Source organism: Megalops cyprinoides, chromosome 1 (genome assembly GCF_013368585.1).
Source record: "Megalops cyprinoides isolate fMegCyp1 chromosome 1, fMegCyp1.pri, whole genome shotgun sequence".
NCBI lineage: Eukaryota > Metazoa > Chordata > Actinopteri > Elopiformes > Megalopidae > Megalops > Megalops cyprinoides.
In genome coordinates this window covers 57,342,331-57,368,843 of record NC_050583.1, presented here as the reverse complement: position 1 = coordinate 57,368,843, position 26,513 = coordinate 57,342,331, and the positions used below count along the sequence as shown (strand labels likewise).

The window sequence follows — 26,513 nt, the reverse complement described above, 5'->3', positions numbered from 1 at the left end:
AAATAAAGGATTCTATTTTAATTTAAAATGACCTACCACAAGAGTCTGCAGGCCTTTTGTCACAAAATATTGTCATCTAAGTTCTTTTTGACACAATCAATTTATTTGAGTACCAGGTGGCAGGCTAGAGAGCTACAATGACAACAAAAGAAAGCTAAAGCAGATTTTGTCAAACATATTCATGACATGCATTGTGATTGCATCCATATAAATTCAAAATAATACAACTTGTGCGGAAGACTGCTTACACTATGGTGGTTCTTTTTGTGTGAATGCACCTTCAGTGCCGATTTTAGAGTGAGATGATTTAGACGGACCATGAATAATCTATTCAAGACAGTTCACACAAACAACATTCCATCTTTGCAATCTACTGCTTGATATCATTAACCTGCAATTTCACTAATCATACCATAACTTTTTCACTAAGTGCTCGACCTGGCAGGACTAATTTGACATAGAGAGCTACACAGCTGCTCTGACAATGCTGGAGAAGACAGCATCAAATGGCAAAATTTTAGTTACTGCAACAGCTGTCTTTTGGCACTTGTGAAATAACGAGCAGCCTGGCTTAGATTTGGATTCAGACGAACACTGGAGGGTAAGGAAAGCACTTTGATTCTGTGAGGAGGGGCAGTCTGTTCCGGGCTGGAGCCGGATCACTTCTGACTGCACTTAATGAGGCTTCATGTACAGTTTATATAAAGGTATGACCTTATTAAACCGGGAGTGAAAGGGCAAAGCAACAGCCTTTAAACGATAACAGCTAAAGATGTGCAGACTCACTCAGCTGCGTCACTCCAGCTCTGGCCAAGAGCCATTGCTTTTATTCTAATTGTGGAAGTGATTATAACCCAACGGTGTAAAAGGCTTTCTCTGGCAAACTGGAGAAATTTCAGGCACCTCTGACTCCTTCTTTTAACGAAAGATTAAAATAGAAAGCATCACACCATGTCTCCATTAATAGTGTCCAATCAACACAATCCAAACAATAAACATTTAGCTGGATATCTTGTGGACAGCCTAATATGGTGCTCATTCAGACATAGTGCAAGTAATCATTCAAAAAAACTGAAATCATACATTGTAGAAATATATATCTTTGAATAATGGGATATTTTTATTATTAAATTATAATATAGTACAGGGTACAGTATAAAAAACTGCAATAACACAATTTTTATGAATCCCACATTTTTTTACTTTACTGCCAATAAGACCAAAATCATAAAGAAAAATTATTTCATCTCTCAAAAGACAAATGTGATTAAAGATAAAAATAATACTAAGCAGGCAAAAAAAGTCAGTTTTATAATATTCCCACCTCTCCTCAAATGCAGACATATGCCCCTGATAAAGGTGCTTATTCAACTGAACTGAGCAGAAAGCAGTACACCTATCTGAACACAGGTTTTCCTTCCTGTTGCTTGCGGTTGCGTATATAGTTACTAGGAAAACTGGACTGCAAACATTAAATCTTTTAAAGGAAGATCTGGGCTAAACAGCGATACTTGCAAGTAGTTTAGGCAGAGCAAAAAGCACAGGCACACCAGTAAGGTTGATCATTATCCATTGCAGGTACCAATCACCCAGCTACAGTATCATGGCAAACTCAACGCCTTTTTCTAATGCACTGGAACACTGTCTGAGAGAAAAAAAAAATACAGCTTAGTGTAGACTGAGATTGTTCCATGCATATAAGATATGTTTACATATGTATTATTTCCTTGGTGACAGCCAACCAGGCTAGCTCCAATCCAATAAAGTTGGCTGACAGTGAAAATGTCAGAAAATAAAACATGATACTGATAAGGAGGACTTGGCAAACCCATGTGTCTCCATTAAAATGACAACTTTATTTTACAAGACTATGAAATGGCTTCCGCAACAGCATTTGGGTACTGCCGGTGATCCATTAGGAAACAAACTCTTGAGGAAATGGCTAGGGGATAGATGGAGAAAGAGCCACCAAGGCAACCCATTTACCGTTATTTATCTCTTGTTTCTTCACGACTCCTTTTTGTGACTCCCCGAATAATATTTCATCCAGTTAATGAGGGGGGGGGGGTGGGGGGGGTTCAATATGGGTGTGTTATTCTAAGGTTCCAGAATCATACAAAAATAAATCTGACATAAGCAACAGGAGCGGTCGTTTATAGCAGAGGCATGTACTATGGGGAGGGGGGGCGAGTCACTGGCTGGCTGGCATTAATGGAGGTCTGCAGGGTGAGCCGGCCGGCTGGTGCCTCCCTCTCTGTCGGGGGACGGGGAAGAGGCGAGGACTCTCTCGAAGATGAAACCGTAGAGGCTGACGTTGGGGCGCGGGGTGGTGCAGCTCCTGCACACGGTGCTGTAATATTGCTCCAGAATACCGTACACCTGCCCTGTAGGGGGGGGGGGGGGGGGGGGGGGGGGGGGAGGAAGAAGGGCCAAGCTCATTACACTACATCACATCAAACAGATGCTCTTATTCAGAGCTACTTCCAGCACAATAGAACATAAGTGTATCCATTCAAGTTGAATTAGCAACACTGTCAGACCAGGCTAACAACCCTCCCAAGACCAGTGTGAGCATAATGCTATTCAAGCAAGTTAACTCATGCAACCTGACTAGACAAGGGAAGCCAAGTATACTACCATACACCAGTCACTAGATCACAGAATCTAAAATACATCACAATACTACATGTAAAACAAACAGCAAGTAATACAAGTAGCAGGTGTCAGGGGGTGGGGATTGAGGTGGAGCCAGAGATGCAGTCTGGAAAGGTGGGTCTTCAGTCTGCTCAGATGGCAGTAACACATGGTGCTTGAATCTGAATACCTTCAACAGAATGCCCAGAGGTACAGATATTAGGTAAAAAGTAAGATATACACTAACTCTAAAATTAGATGAGTTCTCTCTAGATGAGTAGAAATCCAGATTACAAAGCCTGTTACAGCAAGAGTGTAGGTTACATATTTTTAGGTTTGACATGACTGTAAAATTTATCCTTTTATCTAGCAGTTGAATTTAGGAAATAATTCTGCATAATTGACTGTATTGTTTTTGTAAACTACGGCCAGGTCTCCTTTGAAAACTCTCAAAAGGGACATCGGGGCTAAAAAAGTCAAGAGGCTAACGCTAAGGAAATGAGCGAAAAGTCTAAACTTATGTCACAGAATTCAATATAAAAGTTGAAAAGTGGGCTGGTTGTGAAAAGTTTGGCTTGGGCATAAGACAAAAAAGGAAAGTAGAATTCATCTACAGTAAAAGGCTGAATAACTTTACATATAAATTGGTTCCTCTTCTCTTTCCATAAATTACAGCAGGATAGAACAGCTGCACGGTCCTCCAGAGAATGATGAACTGGTCAGAGCGCTAGTCCTAGTGCTACTACTGAGGCCTGAGTCCAGCAAGCCAAACGTACACATATGAGAGCAACACTATACTGTAAACTACACACACACTTTTCACAGTGGAGCACCACGTAATGGATCAATGTAACACATAAACTGGGGAAAAAAAGAATTCACTTCATTAATTTATTAATTTATGAATTTACGTATTAAATGAAGCCACTATAAATAAAAGGATTATATAGTACTGAGTTTGTGTGTTTATTCAATGACACAAATGATGAATAGCCAGGACCTCTCACAATGAATAAACACTGAAGTTAAGTATATGCACAAGTTAACAACCAAGAATCAATCAATGTCTGTGTTTTTTTTTGTTATGTAGATTATGAAGTACTCTTGCATAAAAAGCTCTTGATTTACCATTATAGTAGATTAATATATTATATATTCTATACATAATATGTAATTTATATGACTTTAAATTGTTACAATATTTCAGCTATGTGTCCTTGAAAGGTTTTTGAAGACCTGTATGTGTGCTCATTTTAAGACTAATAACCACTTTAATCATTAAAAATATGACTTTCTGGCAGAGTGATATAGCAAACACTGTCATGCAAAAGCTTTAAGTATTTTCCTCTTCTTTCTCTGACTAAACTGTACATTATTGCTGAAAAATCACATCTGAATATTAAAGCATTCCTCTTGGGTCTCACAGGTTCTGTGTGTGTGTGTGTGTGTGTATGCACGCTTTTGCCTGTTTTCGGAGAGCCTCTTACCAACACTTATGCGCCTCTGAGTGAGGAAAGAGTGCATGTCATGGACATCCCTCATGAGATCGCTGTCGCCGAAGGTGAAGTAGGCGACGTCTCGGCCGGCCTCTGCAGCTGCCAGCATCTGCAGCAGAGCTGAGGAGACAGGAGCCCACAAGCCATCAGCAAAGGTAGTGGATGCCAACCAGCCAGGATCTTCAACTCTTCAACACGGTCTCTACATCAATCAGCAAGTCAGGATCTAGCATGTACCTTGTCTGGCTAACTACTGAAACTTCTAATATATCGTGCTGTACTCTGTCTCACTTGTAAGCTTTGGATAAAAATGTCTGCCAAATGAATAAATGTAAATGTAAATGTAGGACCTCTGAATTCAATCTCTAAATTCAACAGTCAGTCAGTAACTCCAACATTGTCTACACCAGGTCTACTAACACTATCATCAACCATCCAGGATCTTCAACAGTGTTTCAACATTTAACACAGTCAATAACTCCAACACTGTCTCTACATCCATTAGCCAGTCAAGTTTTCCAACACCATCTCTACAGTCAACAGACAGTCAATAACTCCAACAGCGTCTCTATATTTAACAGAAAGCCAGGACAAACTGTGTAGGTATTTTTTATTTCTGTGACAGCTATCCTTGACATCATCAGAGATGGCAAAGTAAACTTTAAAAGCATGTATCTTCACATGATTTTCATGTGCAAAATCAGTAATTTTATGAATGGATGCATTGCTTTCATTAGATTAACCAATGCAAAGAAAAGAAAAACTGTGCATGTTTTTCCACATCTGTCTTAAATAAAGTCTTTTATTTCTGCATGTACAGTACATGGGCCTTACTGATCGAATTATTAACTTACACTCATAAAGCCTGACTGAAAGCAGAGCTTCCCTATGTTGCTCATATTTCATGTTCGGCTGCAGAGGATACAGCAGTCCAATTTATATTTCTATTTAAAAGGTAAATAATGCAATGAGAGGTTTCCCCCGGAGGACCTCAATCTAAGTCATAGAGTCGAACGCGAAGCTACGGCCCCGGAGACTTTTTAATATTTAAAGAGGCTGGAAATAAGTCTGCTGATTAATGATGATCAGAATAGAACAACATTAGTGAGCTTTATGGAATAAACATTTTACACGGCCACAAATTCATTCAGCGGGGTTCCTTTTTGAGCCGCTATTGGTTCTACAACTCTCTCCATAATCATAAAGTCTCATAAATTAAACGGTCTCTAAAAATATTCCAAGAAGACAGCAGGGTGTGTGTGTGTGTGTGTGTGTGTTGGGGGGGGGAGGCTATAGCCGCATTTACACACCGTCCCAGGAGTCATGTCATTAAAAGGACAGTAGCTAATTCTGCAGTGACCTACACTTCAGTGACCCAGTCCAGTGACTAATTAACTCACTGTGAGCGCATGGGGCACAGGACACATGTGCGCATATGCGTGCGTCACGGCGAGCAAAACCGGGAAGGGATTACAAAAAGAAATATGTTTCAGCGCCTTCCGCCTGTGTCACAGCGGCAAGCATCTGGAGACTGTCTGAGCCCCTGCCAATCGAAAGTGATGTAGGGCACTGACAGAAGGCCACAGTGGATTGATGGACCGGGCCAGGTAATCAATTTCACTTTTAATGAAAAATATAAAAGTTTGTCAGCTGATCAATAACAGGAGGGCAGACAAATAGACTTTAAGTAAATGAGCGAATGTGAGTTGAGACTAATGAGGCTCCATACCACTTCATACAACCGAGGCTTTGTTTTAAAAAATCTACCCATGAAAGAGGCTGTTTTAAAGGGCCAGGTATAGGAGCCTGCCTATCTGTGTGTCACTGTGCAGGAGTGTAAATAAGTGCTTGATTTTTGACCTTGCGCTATATTTGAAACAAGTACCTGACTTGAACAGAAAGGAAAACATAAACAAAGCTCTGCACAGAGGTGCAGCTCAAAAAGGTTATAAAGGTCCACCATTTAATCCACTATTTGGGCACAGACTTGCACTACCATTGTGCACAGCAATGCCCCCACCCGCCCGGTCCCCCGGTACCTTTTAATCGGGTGTCTCCCCCAAACACGCCACAGCCCCAGTTCCCTGTGGCCACAGCAGAGAGGTTCTCGCTCTTCATCCCAGGGCGCACAAAGCCACAGTAGGCCTGAGGACAAAGAAGATGACATCATCACTGACAGAGAGTTCCTCACTGGACACAGATTTGTGACAAAACCCACCCACAGCAAAGACTCTCTCCATCTCCTTGTGTGGTTTGCGTATGAACAAGTACTGAAGCCCCTGTGTGCCAAGCTCTGTAATGGAGAGAATAATTTGCCTGGCCATAGCTTTACACCAGTAAGCAGGAAAATCTTTATACTACTCGCAGCTTTCATTTGCCTCAAGGCTCAGACCACCGCAGTCACAGATCACTGGTGCATTTTGCAATTATGAAACCTGTGCATCACCTAGTCACATAACAGGCGAATATACACAAGGACAATATCATTTCGTATGAACGCAGGGCAATGTTTCAGCATTTAAAAAAAAAAAATCCATGGCATGTACATGTACAAATGAATACAGAAGGCTCGGCAAACCTACGCACCTTCAATTATTCATATGTACCCTAATATTGCGTAAGTAGTAACTCTAAACGATGGGAACGTATCCACAAACACGACATCAATGTCATCATACTTAATATGTTAATCTACTTTAATCTTTGAATGCAACCATTACGGATCCAACCATAGATTAGGAAATGGTGGGGGGAAACCGTGAGGTTGCATATTGGATGACCCCAACATTGCAGCATTTGGCTGTTGCGGGGGATTTGCGAGAACACAGAAAATTCATTTTCACCTCAGATGATATGCACGTGGAGCGAAAATGAACAGTACACATTGTACTCCCTCTCCCTCCTGTTGTAAATTCCTATTCTGAAAGGGCAGCAGTGACAGTGAGCTGAACAATTCTCCAAGCAGGATTGATCTCCATGTTGGAGCATTTTTCACATCCCTGTCAATCTCTTTGAGAGCTGTCATCTTTTTTTCTGTGCTTTCTGAAGTGAGACCTGACAACATCGACGTCTTGATTTTGTAATGCGAATTTCCATCGGAGGGGAAGAAAAATACTCGGGCCAGAGCAGAATGCATATGCCCCACAAGGCTGAAAAGATCATCGTAATAACCCATTTTTCCATCGTCAAAGCATTGTGTGACACTTTCTATACTGCTACGCCTCTTATGCATTGCAACACAAGCCTTTAAACACATGAGCCTGGTATGCAATAATGTGTTTATACATACTTTGCATGCATTTAATCAAGACGTTGTCAGATTGTGATTACTAATGTAATCTGGGTTAGTTATGAAAACGTGTTGCCCTGTAGCTTCATACAGCGGCGGTAATTTTATTTGTTCAACTGACAATAAACAAAAGAAAATGCATTATGCAAATAAAGCAGAATAAATAGCTGGCTCTCGAGCAGTGATTTCTTCATACTGCACTTTTGCAGGTTTACTCAAGGGGTAAACAGCAAATGAAAAAAATGAGCCTACTTCAAGCAAGGTAAACATGTTGGTCAATTTAGATTACGTTTGACAGCGTTTATTAGATTACGTTACGTGATTGAATGTAATGGGTTGACACTAAGGCAATTAAAATCTGTACGAGCCTAATTTTAACTTAAATGCCAATTAAAGTTTTCACTGGTGCATTAAATTATCCAATGCGTCAAGCCTTTCGCAGTATTACAATTACAGAGGAATTCATCTATGGAAGATCAAAGCAAAACATCAAAGAGCTATGGTAGATTTCCTCCCTCTCACTCCTTCCACTGTAATAAATAATACAGGGTGTTAATATTTGTGTTTGGAAACTAACTGAGAACAAATTGTCCCTAAAACACTATTCAAGTACTAAGTATGAAGCAGCTGCATGTCAGTCTGAAATTGCAAATTCATTTTTAGAATTGCTAAATGGTTACATCATGGACGCTTTCACACAATACTGTGGAGGGAAGAACTGCCCTGCCGCGTTACAAATATTCACCAAATATTACACTATACATAATTCTTCATTCGCCAAACTATTTTATAACAGCATAAGTATTAAAAAAAACCTGGACATGGATTTGCACAATCTGATGTGGAGGCTCAGAATGTGACCTTCCTAATAATAATTCACATGGATCTCTATATCAATTTTTCATTTGAAATGAACTGTAATGACTGCCAAGCCATTCAGCTTAACTCCTGTTTTTGACTTTTGGCTTTACAGGGCCTGTATTCTTCAGGTACGCCATTTTGAACATTAACTGTATAAGCACTATAATCAGTTTGTCTGTATGCTCGTATACGAGCTCTGCCAAGCAATTACTGCTGTCAAGGCACTGCTTCTTTTAATGCGTGAACTACTTATTGCTAATGTAGCAACTTCTCGTTTAGCTCTGCATGAACTAACTGCTTACTAACTCATTATGTACCAGCTGCATAAAGAGACGAAGAGGCAGTGACAATTCTACAGGGCACCACAGCTCAAACTCAAACAACATGTCACTGTTCGGGTGTATCGGAACATTCTTTTCCCTTCTTACTAAACTCAGGTGAACCCTGCTTCAGGACACCAAAATAGTACACAAGGGCCCTCTTAGACCAAAACCCACCAACTATCTTTTCCTTGGAGGGTTGGTTTCTTTGCTGTCTCATTAAGTCCCTTTTGGGAATAATTTGGTTTTAGTTTGTCGATCCTGGGTTGACAAAATGCATGGTCTTGTCATTTAAAAATGTCTCTTATTAGTTAAACCATCAAGAGCTACTGGTTACAGTTTCTGAGCTACTGGTTACAGTTTCTAAAAGAGTATTATGGATCTTCGACACATTCTATAATGTAGTACAAGGTATGCCTAATTCTGATACCGGGAGGCTTCCTTCACACCTGAACACTGAAGCCATCTATGCAGTTAATAGTCCCTTGTCTGTATTGACATAATGTCCCTGGGGCACTTCACATAATCTCCAACAAGCAGTGATATAATGTGTACCAACATGTGACAAAGGCAATCAATTCCATTTCACAAAACAGCATGAACAATTACCATGACACAGTTTCCTGAGATAAAGTGTCAAGTCTCCATTGAGCCTGGACTGTGAGGTGACCAAATTAACAAAAGTGTAAGTTAAGGCATGAGTTGGAGATCCACTAACTCACCTTGTTGAGTTCTCTGTTCATTTTCTCTGGCTGAAATTGCTCCATGAAGTTCCTGAACTTGAATGCATCTATAGCCACAATCTCTGTGCATCTTCTCTGCCAATCATCTCTACACAGGGAGAGGAAATTGGCACTCAGTGAGAGCTTACTTATGGTTGCTGACTGTTTTAACTGAAAGTGATAAAACCTTGACATTACGCAAATCTAGGAACTAAATTGCCCTGTAAAAGTGCTTCATCTGTGACATCAACACACGTGGACGTTCAAGAGGGACATTCAGTCTAACAGCTGTGACAAATAGTCCTTTGTCATCTCTCTGAGTGACAAATTAAAGCAAGTGTTACTTTTTTTGACACTTACACAATATTGTCTGTTCATTTCAGTGACAAGCATGGCAAAGAAACCACCAACTGTACCAGTTTGTCACTCAAAGTCATGGAAAAAGAGCTGTTTGGCCCCTAAGCCATGCACCAAGCCCTTCTTCACAGAGCCCGGCCTCTGGACGTGAGAGAGACACTGACTGCGGCGACGTGAAGTACAGATTATTGGAGGTAAAGGGCGGATTTTCTGCCTGGGTGCTGGGAGGATCTCCAGCCTTCAAATGTGCCCCATTTAGAGGCCGGGCTGTCTGAGCGGATTGCGTTACGCATCGCGACTTCCGCAGCCCTCCTGAAGTCTGTCAGCCTCACGCAGCTAGCAAAGGAAAAGGGGCTTGAGAGCGGGGCTGTCTGCCGAATTTGGGAGCGTTCTGCCAACCCCTCCTGTCCTCAACTTGGGTTTACTTCTGTACCTCAGTGTGAAACATTTAAAAAGTACCTGCACTAACCTACACATTGTTTTGTTAATGGTAGCACAGGCTGTCAAATCTGACGCCACACACTACGTGTGGCTGTGCGACTTCCATCAAACTTCCATGATATGTAGATACTGTGGGTTCCCTTTAGGCAAGAGTAATCAAAGCATTCCTCATAATGACTACAACTCTTTTCTTTGTTGTCCACTTCAATCAGACGAAAATTCCCTTCAGATAGACAACTCCACTCAGATGTACAATATAAAGTAGATTACTGTGAATGCATGGTCAAGAAAGACAGCAGTTTGTCAGTGCCTACCTCGGTGTCTCATCGCAGTGGTGTCCAGCCCATTTGTAGCTCTCTGCGTAGCCAGTGTATTTACTGTACTGCTCCGTGCCTGTAAGGCAAGAGGACACAGAACAATACATTAGAAAATGGGAAGCCTTGTACGATTGAGCCGTCTGTCTGCGGCTGCCAAAGAGGGCATGGCAATTTGTTACAGAGTAATACGGAGTAAACTTTTTTAATCCAGGTCCACAGAACAGAGCATCTCAATTCAGAGTAGAGTGATCGATTGGGACAAAGCACAAAAAAAAAAAAAAAAAGGTATGCGCTTTTCTTTTTAAAAGGAGATGTCCAATCCAGAAAGTGAAGCACTTTCCGGAGCTTTCCATTAGGGTGATGATGTCTTAAGGAAAATTGCTGCTGCAACGACAAATGCTGGCAGAAAAAGTAATGGGAGAAGGAAGGGCAAATACATATATACATATATTAAAAATTCACTTAGCTTGCAACGGTCCTAGCTGTGATTTTTAATAGCTTTGTAATCATTCAATGTGAAGTGATACTACAGGAGCAGCTGTTGACCCGGAGAGGAAGGTCAAGTTATTACCCCCGCAGAAAGGTGTGAGAGGAGCGAACGGCTGGGCCTAAGGGGAATGAGCACTCACGGGGACAAGAGCTCATTCAAAACAATGAGGCTGCAAATTAACTTCCCACTCATTATTGCTCATTAGTACATGCAGCTCCCAGCCGCGGCACATGAATAAACGATCTGAACACTCGCAGGGCTGCGGTCAGCGCACAAAGGGCTCTCGCGCTGGAACTAATTGATGTGGGTGTTTTGTATGGGAGAAATGTCAAATATAACCATCTTACTTTTAGACTATTTACAAGCATGTGTGCGAACACACACACACACACACCCACAACCACACAAACACACACACAAAAAGGACGAGTGACATTCTTTCAAGGATTTAGAGAGTGAGAAATCATGGATCAACCTACAGTAACAGTTAATACAAACAGTCTCAAAGAGATGGTATTTGCATCAGACTTTTGTAATGCATCCACAGAGAATGGATGCAGGTGTTGTCATACTGACTTGATGTCAGGTAAAATATGGCTTAATCATTGGCTGTCAACATTGCAACAATAGCACAAGGAAAACGACAAACAAATCTTAGCTGTCATGTTCAGAGGGTGTTCAACTGCCAGAGCATGTTCCAATTTTATATTGTAAGTAAAGGAAAATTTGTTCAAATCAGTACCGGCTACAGCTACAGCTGCAATTTTCCTTTTCACAATAACTACTATCTCAGCAGTATTCCAAAGTTGTGCAATTCAAGCATGCCTTTACAAAAGACAGTTGAGCCTCATAATGGCAGTGCAGGCCTTTCTGCTTGTTTGATCAGCAAATCAAATTATCATATCAGTTCAAGCAAGCGATCCCATGTATGCAGTCTCTGAGGTTACCAGCAAAATAAGAGCTACGGAAATCTAATAGTGGCCCACTCCAGCCGAGGCCGTGTATTGAATCTACAAGTCGTAAAAAGGAAATGCCGACGGTTGGATAAAATTTGATATAAACAAGCCCTTTTCTTATTGACAGGCCAAAGAGATAAAGGCTTCTGAGAGATGAGGATTTGTGTGGCAGCTTTCACAAGTACACATTATGAATTATTATTCCGCAGAAGGGCTCAGCTATGTCTCAGAGACAATGACAACAGTAGAAAAGAGGCAGTAGGATAAATGGCAGGTCTCTCTGGGGGCCACTTTCGGAGAGTTCAGCCCATAAAAGCCTCCCTCAGCAAAGAATGGAATCAGTGGAATAAAGAAGGGAAGTGTCTGAAAAAACAAGGAACGTGCACACATCTTTCTGGGACAATTTGGCGCGTTTCATGGGAATCGTTTCATTGTATTTCCACAGAATTAAACAGCAGTTGTAATGCCACTCGCTCAAAGAGTGCCATTTTAACTCCTATGCAGGTTTTCACATTCATAAGCCACCGCTAGATTGGCGTGTGAACGGTAGCTTATCCACTGTCTTAGCTCTCTTTCACGTGTAAATATACCTGACCTGATGAGTCTTTGCGTTTTGCTAACGTGTGCTCTCTACTGTCCCCAGAAATGCCCACTGGCAGACAGAGTGAAAGGCTGGGCTTGGTGTCTCCACAGAGAGGCAGCTTTATGGAGGATTTTCTCAGTTAAACAGTGTGTGGAGAGCCATTCCCAGGAGAGGATGCCCATTTAATCCAAATGTCATAAAGTCAATAAACCTTTTATGCTCTGGTGTGTGTCCCCCCCCCGTGTCAATTTTCAAACACATCTTCAGGAACTGGTTTGTACACATGGTGTATATGATCCAGCATAAAAATACCATTACTCTATCTGATTGATTAGAGATCTTGAGGATGAACACAACAAAGAAATATCGGCTTGCGTAGCTATAGCGCATTGCCGCGGTTTGGTTCTCTGCTTATCTCTGAAACAACCAATCTGCATGTTGCTCCAGTCCGGAGAGAGCAGAGTCTCCACGCCGCAAGTGCTCTTGACTACCAACGACTCTTGACATTTGCGTCAAACTTCCTGGGTCAGGATCGGCATCGGTGAATCATCTGCTTTCCCCTTGATCCAATTTATATTTATGACCGCCCCGATGGCAGCCAGACACGGGGCAATCAAGAGAAATTCAATTAGGGCTGGGCACTTTTGCAAATTTCACTGAGGCGGGAGGCTCCATTAGGCCCCCATGTCAAGATGCATCACAAGGGAATGTAATTTACTATGTGGCAATGATACAATGGAGACCTGGCTAGAAATGGAAATGACAACAAATATTCCGTTGTTTTAATAAAGATGATGGAATGGCCTGGTCCATTAGTGGAGTGGGTCTTGGGCAGGTCTTCCAGTGGTTATTAATTCTGCGGAAGTGTAATAAAGTTAAGTGGTTTAAGGGGAGGGGCGCGGGCATTGACTAAGAGCTGAAGGTGACTCCAGCAAGAGAGGTGTCCCCATGAAAGGGTTAGAATACTGATTAGAGAGATTGTCTCAATGTCCATTTTGCCCTTGCCACAGACTTCCAAGAGCTGACTGCAAAAGTTTAAAAAAAAAAAAAACACAATACACTCATTTGCTAAAATCTTCGGGCAATCCCCATTCCTTGAGTTGATATGACTGTTCGCCTCGGTTGATCTGAAAGGGTTATGCTCCCAGAGCAGTGTCCTTTCAACGCCTGGCGAAAGGGGACCATCGCAGTGTTCATTTCACCAGCAGCAGTGGTCACCGTGATCAGGTGTCCACGGTGACGGTGAGGGAACGTAGGCGTGTCGGCCTCCGGGTAGAATATTGGCGGTGTGTCTCCTCTGTGACCTTCAGCTGTGCCATGCGGTTGATGACCGACGGGGTGTTTGCGTGGGAGGGCTGTGTGTTGGGGAAAGCTTGATGAAGGAGAGCTTTCACAGTGGGTGCCAGTGTGGGCAGCTGCATCTATGAGCATCCCCATAGCTACTCCACTCCAATGGTCGCCATGGTCACTGGCTCTCTTTAACCGTTCAGGCATTGGAGTCATTTGTCTTTGGCTCATTGTTTGGGTTTCAGATTTCTCCTGAGTGAAAGGATGAATCAAAGAAAGAGTTTCCCAGTAAGCTGAGAATTTTTCAAATATGTGAAAAATTCGTTATTTTCCATCACTTCAAAATGAGTGATGCGTAAAAATAATTATCCAGTCTTACCTCAAAAGGTAGTAAGGCTAGGTAGAATGCAACTGCCAACAAAAAAGAAGTAGGTTTGATATTAAGGGAGTTGCATGGTCACATAACGTCTGGCTGTGTGCAATTGCCTTTTGAACTACAGACATTATTTGTACATATGCTGGCACAGAATCAGCTCAGAAATGCTCTGAACTATAAATTATGTCCCTTCTTCTGACCCAATGGCCCAAGCCATAGAATGCTGTGCACTTGACCTGAAACCACTTCCACACCAGATTTCTTGTGACACTGTTATGAGTGTCTGACAGACTCTGTTCCACAGATGTCTCACACATATTGCATGAGCAAATCCCACACTACCACCGGAGGTGGTTTTGATGCCAGTCGTGAAAGTTGGTCATGGATTTTTTTTTTTTTTCACTCCTTTACTCTACAACATGGTACAGAAACCAGATATTGCTAAAGTGCAGAAGAAGGCCAGAGAAAACATACTGTTGTCATACAGGTAACAGTGTTATGCCAAATAATCTAAACAAGGGGTTTAACTGGATGTCGTGTACATACCATTAAAAAGAAAGAACGTGAAGTCCAGGTATCTATGTTCACCTTTACAGCAAAGACTGCACTGTAATCATTTTACAAATTCAAGAGAAACATGCATAAGCATGTAAAGAATATTAGGAGGGGAAAAACTGTTCTCATTTTTAACCGTAAAACATAATGTGACTGAATGCCATTTCAGCTGAACGCTTGCTTAGGCAGGGCAAACGGAGTGGCTGCTATGTTGCCGGTCTGAGCCTGGCGCCTTAGGCTAAAATGCATTAAGACGATCGCTGGGCACAGTATAGCACCTTTGTCCTTGCGTGTGGCGTTTCAATTCACTTCAGCCATTAAACGCAATCAGACATGGCCTTCTTATCAGGGGTGCCGAAATCCATCTGAAAGAAAGAAAATCGCACTTTTTTTCCCCCATAGTCATCTGTAAAACGCACAGAAACATTGATTGGAACGCCGGGGCTTTGGGGGTCAGCAAAACAGCAGAGAGGAGGGCTGCGGAGGGAATCACTCAGCCCTCATGCCAGCGCCGCCTGCGCTGGCATTTTTCTTTAGATTTAGCTCAATTCCGAAATGGAGGCAGTTTGTCTTCCCATTGGGCCGGCGCTGCAATTTGCATCCATTCGTCACAAAAGGCCATTTTCCAATATGGACGATTTGCGGAGACGAATATAAATCTCGCTTTGCCTGCCGCACGAGCTCCATTAGTCCGAAGCATCTGCGGCAACATTTTTAGTTTGTCTCGGTAAATAATCATCTGTTTTCCCCGCAGAAAGTAAGACTGTCCGCCGCTTCACGCAGACCGAGCGTGTGAAGGAATGTTGGGAATAAGATCGGAGGGAGAAACTGGTGGGGTGCAAATACGTGAGATTGATGTGTTCAGGATACTGTTGACGCAGGATGCCGGCTGACACACACCCTGGGCCAGAGCTGATGATCATAGCGTGAGAGCCTGTATGGACTACAGTTGTCAGGGGATGAGTGAGGGTCACTTTAAAATGTTGACTCAACAGTGACAGTCTCTCTGAAGGACTGGGAGAGTAAACAAGCAACCAAGAATAGGAGGGTGAAAAATAAGCCAATTCTGTCGGGGCAGGAATGAAGAATAACACGACTGTCCAGCGTGGATCAATGTAATGGTCTTCACGTTCAAAAATTGGAAAGGAAGCAAGACACAGGAGGGAAAAAAAAAACAAGAAAAAAACAAAAAAAAAAAGAACGGACACCATTGATACAATTAACGGTCCTCTCGGTGAGTAGCGGAGAAGAAAATCTCTGAAGAAGCCAGAGAGGATCTCACAAGGTCCCACAGAAAAAAGAAAATTGTGAAAATACACTGGAGTTTCACTGCACTGCATTCATTCCCTGAGTGATGCAGGCATGAATACTGTATCCAGCCAGGGTCAGGAGCCTGCACGCGTCAAAGGCACTTTACATGATGAGGATACCTTCCAGAGCTGATTACTTGGACAACCCCGGAGAATTCTGGGAGTTTTAATTAGTTTACCCTGAAAAGCAAGAGCAAAGCAGCTACGCTGTTTGCCTCTGCATGGGTGCTTACGAGCAGGTCCTCAGAGCTTAAGATCACGTACAGGTGCAGTACTCAGTCTCCCAGTTTTGAAGAGCTCGATAAACTGAAGGTTGCAAAATTAAACATCATCTGTGCTCCAACCGAAGAGCCTTAGTTACCCAACACGCACAAAAGGAAGGGGCTATTCATTATGCTGATGAGTCAGCTGCTTCATATTTCTTACACATCACAGCAACAAATATAAAACCTCACTGTTTTCAAAATGCAGTTTGCCGTTTGATGAGAGTGTTGTGCCCCTGACATTTGGAAGCAGTGATTACTACCCGGCCCAAGCAATCAGACAGCTCAGTCTAAAAATAATGTCACTTGTGTTAATGGGGACAATTTGAGGAGTCAGAAAGACAGGCAGGGGGAGAGTGACAGTCACTTCCCAGGTAGTGATTGCAACACAGATCCCCCAGGCCCTTGCTGAGCAGGGGTCTGAGGGTCTCAGATTGAAGGGTCTGCCATTTAGCAGCCAGCTGTGAGCATCCCAGAGTGAACCGCCTATTAGTTCTGTCGGAACAGACAGGGAGCTACTAACAGGGAAAGCGGCACATCCATGTATGGGACTCCTCCATCAAAAACACGTCCCATGATTAGTTAATCAGTTTTTCTTCAGGAGAAAAAGAAAGCACGCAAGGCATAACTGACAGCTCCCTTAAAGTGCAGAAGAAAGGGGATTTCAGTATGTTTGTGTGAAGACACAGCTCTTCCGTGCTCAAATGATCACCTGGAACACTACCGCCTAAAGCAATTTCTTATATCTTAAACTTTGTTTTCCTTGAAAAAGAAAAATTCAGATTTAATAGTTTAATGCACTCATACCAGCTAGCTTGTACCTTGTCTGGTGAACTACTGAAACCTGGTCAGGCAGCACTTCTAATATTGTTGACTCTTTATATGGCTTTTTGCTTGTGTTGTACTCTGCCTCACTCGTAAGTCGCTTTGGATAAAAGCGTCTGTCAAATTAAAAGGTAAAACGTAAACTGTAAATATAATGTAAATGTGTTTGACAGAGGGAGAGTGGATGGGGACGGAGAGAGCAGACAGGGGAGGTTCATCGGGGCTGACCTGTGATGATCAGGCACTCGTTGTGATCCAGGGCTTCGGTGAAGAGGCGTGAGACGATGAGCTCGGGGTTGATTATGAAGCGGATCTCCTCCTGGACCAGACCTGACCCGGTCACCCCTCCTCCCACCATCCTGTTGGCAAAGTCCACCTGCAAACAACCACAGCGTTTTTTAGTGCTGAAAGCACAACTGCGTGAAACAACTCCAATACAATGAGGCAGGTAGAATGCAATGGTCATTTATCTGAACTGTCTCCTGTTTAACTTTCACAATTCAGCACAATACAAATTGTAGACACTTTATACAATTGTATAAATTATAATGTAATTAATAAAAGTGTACTAGATTAATCATTCACAGAATATAGGGATTACTAATAAGCACCAGACACCCTGCCAATAACTTCTACAGGACTGCACAGTAAATTGGATTGAAGTAAAGCACAAAACAATGTAAACAATGTAACAATGTAATACAAAACAAATAGGAAAACTTTGACAGGTCTTAAAATAGTTATTAACGAGGCAGGCGAACAAAAAGAAACTAAACAAAGTCCGTTGACTGAAATGACTGTGCTTTCAGTGTCACCTTAAAATGACTCAGACTACAGGCTGAAAATAAGAACAGTAAGGAGAAAAAAAAAAAACCCTCTATCGTGATGCCAGCAGCCCTTTTATAAAAATGCTTGGCCCCTGCTTGCAAGCCGTGACAGCACCCTTCGTGGGTACTTCGCGCTGATTGGAATGATGGGGAAAAGGGCTAGAGGGCGGCCGTGCTGAAGCCGCCCCTCCCTCCCAAATGCCTGCGTAAAGCTTTCCCAGGGAGTGGTACTTAGCGCTGCAGCCGGGAGCAAGCGCCTCCACCGGGCTGCACCTCCCGTCACCGTCGGAGACGAATGTATTAGAGGAGTCCAGCTAAAGCGCGTGTGCGGCATCCGTCCGACAAACTCAGCCTTGTTCTTTTAAGTGGATGTCTTAATATCGAACGGCTTTGTTTGTTGAAACAGGGGTCTTGATTTTGCATTGACTCAGCGTAAATAGATGCAATAGAGCTGTGTGAATACTTTCTTAACCGTCGTTTAGGCTGTGCTAAATCATAATAGTGCCCCATCAGTCCTTATTTCTGCGGAGATTTAACAGATTATAATTATTTATTATACTATAAATTACAGTATTTATAATTACAAATAATGTCATTCTGCTCACTGTGTTAGTTTCTTGAAATGGTTTAACTGAACTGAATGTTTCCGTGTGCAATTTGTAATTTTTCAGTTAAATTATCAGCACCTTGTTCTCAAGCCTGCGTCTGTGGAGTTTCTCAGATATCAGAAACAGTATTCAAATGCTGGAAAAGGGGAACAGAACTACAGGCAGTAAGCGACGCTGCAAATGTGTTTGGGGGCTAAATAAAATAGCGTGGAATCTCTAATACACTGTTTTGCGGGCTGTCAGTTTTGGCTCATTGGCCCGCAGACTTCCTCTGAACTGTGAAAATATGGCAGCGAGTGGCAGTCTGCCAGCTGATCCTGCTGAACTGGTCACTCATCTCCGGGACAGCCGGGCCGCTTCTCAAGCCCACTGACAGGCTGTCAGCCCGGCCCACCTCGCCAGAGCATCCATCAATCCGGCGCCAGGCTCTCGGCCCGCCGGGTGCCCGGAGCTGGTCATGTGTACCCATCAGCTGTCAGCCGGCGGCAACCGGAGGCAAACAAAAGGTGAAAGGGAGAGGAGGCGACCCTGACAGATCGGACGCGGAGCGGCCCGCCCGGCGCTCCTGGGGAATGTCAGGCCCGACCCCCCTCCGCCCCCCCTACATCCCACCACCCACCCCCCCCCCCGATCCCAGAACGGTCTGCCGCGAACATGTCGCCCGCTCTTCTCAGACGCCGCGCTGGAAGCAGGCGTGTAGCTCCTCAACTGACTCCCGCGGACAAAGACCGCGGCAAACCCCACAACGACGTGCGAAAACAGCTCCGAGGCTGAGCCCACCCCCCTGAGGGACACGTGGCGTGGGCTATAATGCTCTAGTTTTCTGGAGTGAGGGTTTTCAGCTCCGTCAATAAAGGGTTTGTTTGTGGGGCACATCACTGTCAGTAACGAGCCCTTCTTCAAACACTGCAGGATAATATTCAGGTGTGCTTCTTACCTGGAGCATGCCATGACCCTGATCTTCGATAGTGCCTTCACATGTGATGTGGAGCTTTGAGAGCTGGGTCTTAGAACTGAAAACATGACAATTATGTTGCTTATTACTTAATACAATTACTGATTAGTATAGAATTTAAAAAAAAAAGAAAACTGTGTAATCAGCAGTCGTTCTATTTTTTTATAGTAATTCAGTCATGACTGAATATATCTATGATTCAGAGTCACTTTTGTGCAAAGAAAAAAGTATATACAATGCAGACCAAATAAACATGCATATGTATGTATATATGACAGATATAATGTAGAATATACTAGGTATATGCTGATCATAAAGATACTTATTTCACAACTGACCCATTCTGACTTTCTGTAATATGCAGAGTACTGTTGCACATGGATTCAGTATAATCTAAATGAATATGTATGAACAGTTGCAGTGAGAGAGAGATCCAGTGAAAGTAGACTAAAGCTACTTGTTAATCTGTTTCGGTTGTCATTACCCAGCAGCACTTTGCAATGAATATGGCTCTAAAATGAGTGACATCTGGGGCCTTTTTCACAAGCCAGGTGCACAGGTTCATTTTAGGGTACCAAACTCCATTTACTTTGTACAGAGATGCAGACTCTCAATGGAGTCACTGATTTGATTCCACAATATGGCTAACAGGTCATTCCAACCAAAAGAAACAAGCCAAGGGAGTCTAGAAAAAATTAATTTAAAGGGACCCAAGGGCTTCTCTCCGAAGAGCTACGAGCAATTAACCCCATAACTACCACTTTACGTGTATGTACACATACAAACGTATATGTACATATAACTACAGCTCTGAATCAATCTTCTATTTTCTGAAAGAAGGTCATAAGGGCTTCTAAATGAACCCCATGGAATGTGTGTCCTCGGGCATACAGTGCCAAGCACTCAACAAGTGAACTGCCCTCGGACACCCCTCGGATTTCTTTAATTGCAGAATCACCCTGGGATGTTCAAGGGATTGTGGAGCCATGATTGATTCTACCATCACTTATATCACAGAATGATTCAATCATTCTTTATTGTTGCAAGAGTGAATAAGTTTCATTTGATAAATATCAATGTAAAAATGTTTTTTTCTTTTTTAAGTTTCGATAAGCAGGATCTTTTAATAATGTGCAGGAAAAAAGACAACAGGTTTATGGATAATTTATCCCAAAATAATGTGAGATTTCTGCTAGAGGATCACATACGTCACCTCTCAGCCTTTATGACAGGTCAGTCTTATGGGTCAGCCTCTCCAACCTGATTTAAGAATTACATTCAAAAATATACATACCTTTCCCATTTTGGAAAACTGGTCAGACTTTGTCTTGTAAACGTTACAAGGCCAGTGGGTCCTGAGAGACAAAAACAAAAATCTTCACATTGCCATTCATTCCCAATAGAAAATACAGATAGCAATCAGTATTGGGAATTGGAACACATATCAATTCCCATAAAAGAACCCGAAGGTTCTGAGACTTACTTTTCTGTGTGACTTTTTCAAAATAGCACAGAAGTGTTTTGAGTTTTTCTATCTTCTTGGGCGAGGATAATTCAAACAGCCTAGAAGAATTCACAGAGAAGGTTAAAGATTTCCATTGTATGAACTAAACAAGAGGTTATGTTCTAGGTACAGGAGAAACTATTCCAATTCCATTCGTATCGAACTATGAGACATATTTGTCAGGGGGTAAAACTGAATCTACCATAAACCTTTCAGCAATACCACTGAAAAAAAAATCCAATTTAAGGTACAATTTCGCTTTGGCTAAAATGTTTGCGACAGATTGAATCACGATCTTGTGTTTTTGTTTTTTTTTTTTTTTTTCCCTTGACCAAAAGAGAATTGAAAAAGCGGTGAAACCCCGTTTTATGAGCACTGCAGGCAGACCCGACCTCAACTTTGGACACGTGAGTTCAGTCAGGCTTTTACTTTGATACGAATTAAGACCCTCTCACACTGAGCCTCCTTTTCACTCACTGAGCTGTTATATAAAAGTCCTTCATCGGTGCAACAATGTAGCCGCCCGGGGCCTCCCATCACAACGTCGCGCTTGTGTGCCACTTCACAGAGCTTACACAAAGAGAGGAGAGGGAAAACCGCGCTCTCCCCCTGGAGGGACACTAACAAGCTACAGGTCCCTTTTAACGAAGCAGTACCTCCGGAGGTAAATCTAGCCCGCCTCGCCACCACAAAGAAGGGGGGGGAGAAAGTAAAGCACAGCTATTTATATGACTAGCTTCATTCAGGCCACTGCTGTCTTCCAGCTAATCATTCAATTCTATTCAGTTCCTCTCTTGGTTGTCTCACATTGCCATTATACTCTCAGGAAAAAAAAAATGTTCATGGAAAGAAATGAAATCATAAAACGAAGGGCTGATGCACTAAAAGCCCTTCAGGGGGAAAAAAAAACTAATTTATTAAAGTCGATTCCTCCTTTCATTCCTTCCCCTTCCTAGCCAGCGCAAGCAATCTTGCGTCATGTACCCCAGAGGGCAACCTGTCTTTGACTTGAGATAGCCGTTAGGATGGAAACGAGCTTTAAGTAAGAGAACTCACGGCTGGCTGCCTTTTGGGAGGAAATAAATAATGATCGCTTTAATAACAACACTCTCATAAGAAGGGAACATACTCTATTAACCGTTTACTGCTTCCGTGGGTGTTAACCAGACAGCAGGAAACACTCCAGGGATTAACTCCTTACTTATAAGTTCGAGCTAAAATGTTCTTATTAGTATCAGAAATGTGAATGAAGTATTTTCCTTTATCTTACAGCTGAATACTGTCAAAATGTCAAAAAGCTTGTATTCATTTACGCTGATTTATAAGTATATATAAGTATACAAAAGAGCATCAAGCTAGTTTGGTTCAATTTTCCACAGTTGTTTTAAGATCAGACTTATTTACATAAAGCTTATTTCAGTTTGTTCAAAAAAAGCGTCTGCTGTATTTTCACGGAGCACTGATCAGATATATTTTTAGAGTTAAATAATCAGCATAAGAGGCTGTCACTTCACCAAAGGCAAACCAAGGGGGTGCAGTCATCACAGCACTCAGGGTAATGGCAAGCATTTAACTCCAGCAGAAAGCAAGCTGATCACTAAACCGATAAACTCATTCAATTAAACTGCGCGTAACGATCCGTGCATATATCTGCAGTCTGTTTCACTTTCAGTTCAGAGCTCCAAGAAACTGTTTCCCCCTCAGAATGTGCGGGAAGAGGAATTAAGCGCATATGACACGGAGCACTGCAGTGGTCAGCAGCCCAGCTCTGACCTCCCATTGTCAGAGCACCCCATCTGAATCAATGCTAATCTCCTTCCTTCCTCCATTTAGGTAATCACAAGTTGATGTCAACAGAGATGCTCGCTTATTACGACAATGATCTGTCAAAGGGAGGTTTCTGCTGTTTCCTTTAAGAAATTATGCACAGAGGGTGCTGCATTTTTTTATAAAGGTCGCCCTCAACAAAACAGAACAAACAATCCTAATCTGGATATCCAAGGTTTTCAAGGACATGCCCGGATAGATATTGTCTAAACTATTGAACATATTACCTCATTGAGACATCGCACAGACATTTCAAATCTGAGAAGCAAAGTCTACCTCAAAAGGGCAAACTGTTTGCAACTTTTAGTGCTGTAAATTCAAATAAGTAATACAACCAGTTTATCAACTTTAAACATTTTTTCAATTACTACACAGTGTTTCTTAATGCTTGTTATGCTTAATGCGATGTGTTTTTCCTTGATAAACATATTGTTTTTACAGTGATGAAACAGACACCACTACAAAGCAAATAGCCTACATCTAAGCCAGCTAGCACATTCCTGGGGAAAAAAGGAATAAGATCTTAATTCATGGAATTATTTAAAATTTTAATGGAACTGCAAGACTCCCTATGGATTTAAATATATAACTGTTAAAAAAGTGAACGTGTTGGCTAACCCACTGTGTTGTGGTGATCTTACTCGCGATTTCTAATCAGTGCACTATGGTGTCAATTTGAATTAGGCCTGCAAGTGAAATTGATTTAATGTTAGTTGATTCAGAGCAAATATGCGAAACCCATGGGAACAACATGAACCAAAGAGGGTGAAAAGCAGGTCAAGGTTTCTGTCAGCTGGTTAACACAGGATTAAAGTGATTGCTTAAGGAAGATAATCGAATATACAACAGAAGTGATCAATATGCCTGAATTTTTCCCCAACATCCAGTGCAACTTAAAGTCTCTCGCATTGTTCATGGGAGAAGAGTAGATTTGGGGATATTTTACTAAATACAGATCTGCACTTGGGAGTAAGAGGCTCCACTATTTATAGTATAGCTGATAATATATCATTTGTGCTTGGACCTGTTCACAGATTGGGTAAATCACATCGTAATTTACGATATGCAGTAATTTATGACTGAAAGCAGTAGATGTTGTGAAAGCAAAGCTGCTACCCACTTCATTTTCGAACTGATCTGACGTAGGTTTGCAATGAATGGCTAAAGCGCGATTTAAACAGAACAGTTAGCTGCCAAGTCATTTTCTGTAAATCTGAAATCTGAGGAGGAGCTTGTGGAATCTTGTATACATAAAACACAAGTGAAGCAGATATTATAAGTAATATTTCCACTGACTATTACTGCTTCAGGAAACAACTCCTGCAAAAAAGGAATATCAAAATGACTTCAGATTCAATGGAAAATATAATGAGCATAAACTGAAAGAAAACTAACTAGAACTAGATCTCATTACTCTGTGCTGAACTCAAGAAGAATATTTTCACTGTCTTCTCACAGAGACAATTCAGTGGCATATGCAGAACCCTGGGATTTGAGAGAGCCCTGTGCAATAGAGCATCATTAACGGGCCCTGTTGCGTTAAAGCGTAGCACTCTTAAGGCTGAAATACAATTACAAAATGTAATGGGAAAGGCAGGTCTTAAAGATGCAGGTAAATTGAATTGCGGTTGGACACAGCACAGTGCCCGGAAGTTTCAGTGGACTGCAGCGGTGATGAGAGCATGTGCTAGCTCTGCAGGTAACTGCGCACATTTTAACTTGGTTTCCCATCCCAATGTATTAAATTAGTCCCGATAATTCAGTCCTCACAAATGTTATTAGGGAATTATTTTGTTGCATTTTCCCCACAGTTTAACCAACGCAATTTCATCTCATCAACAAAACTAAACAAAATTACAGCAAAATTGAATTGCCATGCAAATAAATGTGCTTTGATTGACATTTGATTGGTTTATATAAAAAAAAAAAACACCTTAAAGTTCAGAGCTCTTCACAAGACATTGAACAAATAGACATAGAAAACAGAGAAAAAACAGAATCACAGGCATCATGTTCACAGTACAATGCTCTAACCACTGCTCCACACATCTGCTCACACATGACCAGCTGCAGTGGCTGAACAGAAACAATGATGAGGTGCAATCAGTTTGCGGGGCTTAGAAGTTTAAGGGGGCTGCCCACAACACAATTTCTACAGAGGCAGAAATAGCATAAACACAACTCTTCTGCGTGGATAAAGCTCGATTTGGGATTTGAGAGAATCAGCATGAGAAGAAAGTGTTCTTCTAGACAGTAGTGCCCCCTTATGGAAATATTACAACTTCTTCTATGAGCATCTAATCTGAATATTCAGCTCATAAAAATCTGGAGAGAAACATATATTTTCACTTCCAAACTTGCTCATCCTCAGTTGTACCGCACAGGTATATGGCTTTATTTTCCGTTTCTGTAATATAAACTCAGGTTTTAAAAAGCCAAGGGTTTACACTGATTTATTGCTGAGTTGTGTTTTTTTTTTTTTAAATCAGGACAGTGGTCTCCACCCTCCAACCCTGTCCTGGAGATGTACACACCAGTTTGTTTCTCACACCTGTCACCGGAGGAAAGGGGGGAGGAGGAGGTACCCATTGATAATTCATCCGTCACTTGTTTAATTAGGGAAGAGGACTGTGATTGATGTGTCAATGCTATTTATGTGCTGTGATTAAAATGATCTATAAGTGTGTGCTAACACTTTATTCGCACAACAAACACTTGTCAATGTTACTTCCGCTTGGAAGTGAAAGACAAATTACACGCTTGTTTCTCTTTATGACAGAAAGTAAAACTGTCTTTAAGTGGCCATTAAGAGGTAAGTCCAAACCAGCTTGTGATTTGATTACACCTAAGTAACGCTCTAAGTACAGCATTTTAATTACAACACCTGAATACCAGTCAGACGTCATAACCCTAATTATCTTAAGCAAGGAACTGGCTCCGTGTCAGTTATGAATGCACCCCTCCATAAAGAGGTGTTTTGTTTTGTGGTGATATGGAAGACAAACTGTTGGTAGATCTCCCAGACTAAGATTGAAGACCACCATATTAAGGGAAAGACCCTGGCACAGTCAGACCTGAATGGAAAAATGTAAAACAGCTTTCTACTAAATGAGATTTTTTTTTTTCTTGGCATCACAATTGGCTAAGAGCCTGATTAAGAAAAACCATGTAGGCATCAGTACAGCTCATCAAACAGAACCCACTCTTACACATGATGACTCAAAAATGACTTTTACTGACTCCTTCCCAATCTGCAAGTCAATGGCAGAACTGACTCTGAAAACAGTGTTTGCAGTGACAGATGTTCAACCGCGTGTTGTGTGATTGGCTGGGAAATGGCTGGCTATTCAAGTCGGTCGCCGTCATCCTGAAACGCGATTGGATGCTGGCTGGGAAATTATGGGGGAGGAGCCAAAATAAGGAGACTGCAACTTTCAAGAGGGGACAGGGCTAGGACTCCGTTAGAACTGCCCCCAAAATCGAACTGGAAAATTCAGGATAACCATCAGATGTCTGCCAAAGTGCACCTCTGATGGTGTGACAGGGACAGTACCTGCAGAAATTGATTTCTGGGTAGTTTGAGTACTCGGACTTCCTGGAGTTGCGGCGTGGGAAGGTGCAGAAGAAGGCATTGGCCAGCAGGCAGGCGATTTGTTCTTGTGACATCGTAATGGAGTGATTCATCTTCTGCTTAAGGAGAGGTATTGGCT

General features: G+C 42.1%; 1 protein-coding gene across 3 annotated transcripts in view; it reads right to left on the bottom strand.

The window, feature by feature from the left end:
• Window positions 1–2,063: 2,063 nt before the first annotated feature.
• Window positions 2,064–26,513, bottom strand: part of LOC118779152 (poly(ADP-ribose) glycohydrolase-like) — a 48,993-nt gene continuing 24,543 nt past the window's right edge. For all 3 annotated transcript variants that reach the window (XM_036531095.1, XM_036531105.1, XM_036531087.1), the window contains exons 10-19: window positions 26,357–26,511; window positions 20,956–21,035; window positions 20,767–20,827; window positions 19,455–19,530; window positions 17,311–17,458; window positions 10,435–10,513; window positions 9,323–9,431; window positions 6,170–6,275; window positions 4,122–4,250; window positions 2,064–2,384 (exon numbers count right to left, since the gene is read on the bottom strand). In XM_036531095.1, the coding sequence (XP_036386988.1) occupies window positions 2,209–2,384; window positions 4,122–4,250; window positions 6,170–6,275; window positions 9,323–9,431; window positions 10,435–10,513; window positions 17,311–17,458; window positions 19,455–19,530; window positions 20,767–20,827; window positions 20,956–21,035; window positions 26,357–26,511 (1,119 nt within the window). In that variant the 3' untranslated portion in view covers window positions 2,064–2,208. The remainder of the gene's footprint in view (window positions 2,385–4,121; window positions 4,251–6,169; window positions 6,276–9,322; window positions 9,432–10,434; window positions 10,514–17,310; window positions 17,459–19,454; window positions 19,531–20,766; window positions 20,828–20,955; window positions 21,036–26,356; window positions 26,512–26,513) is intronic.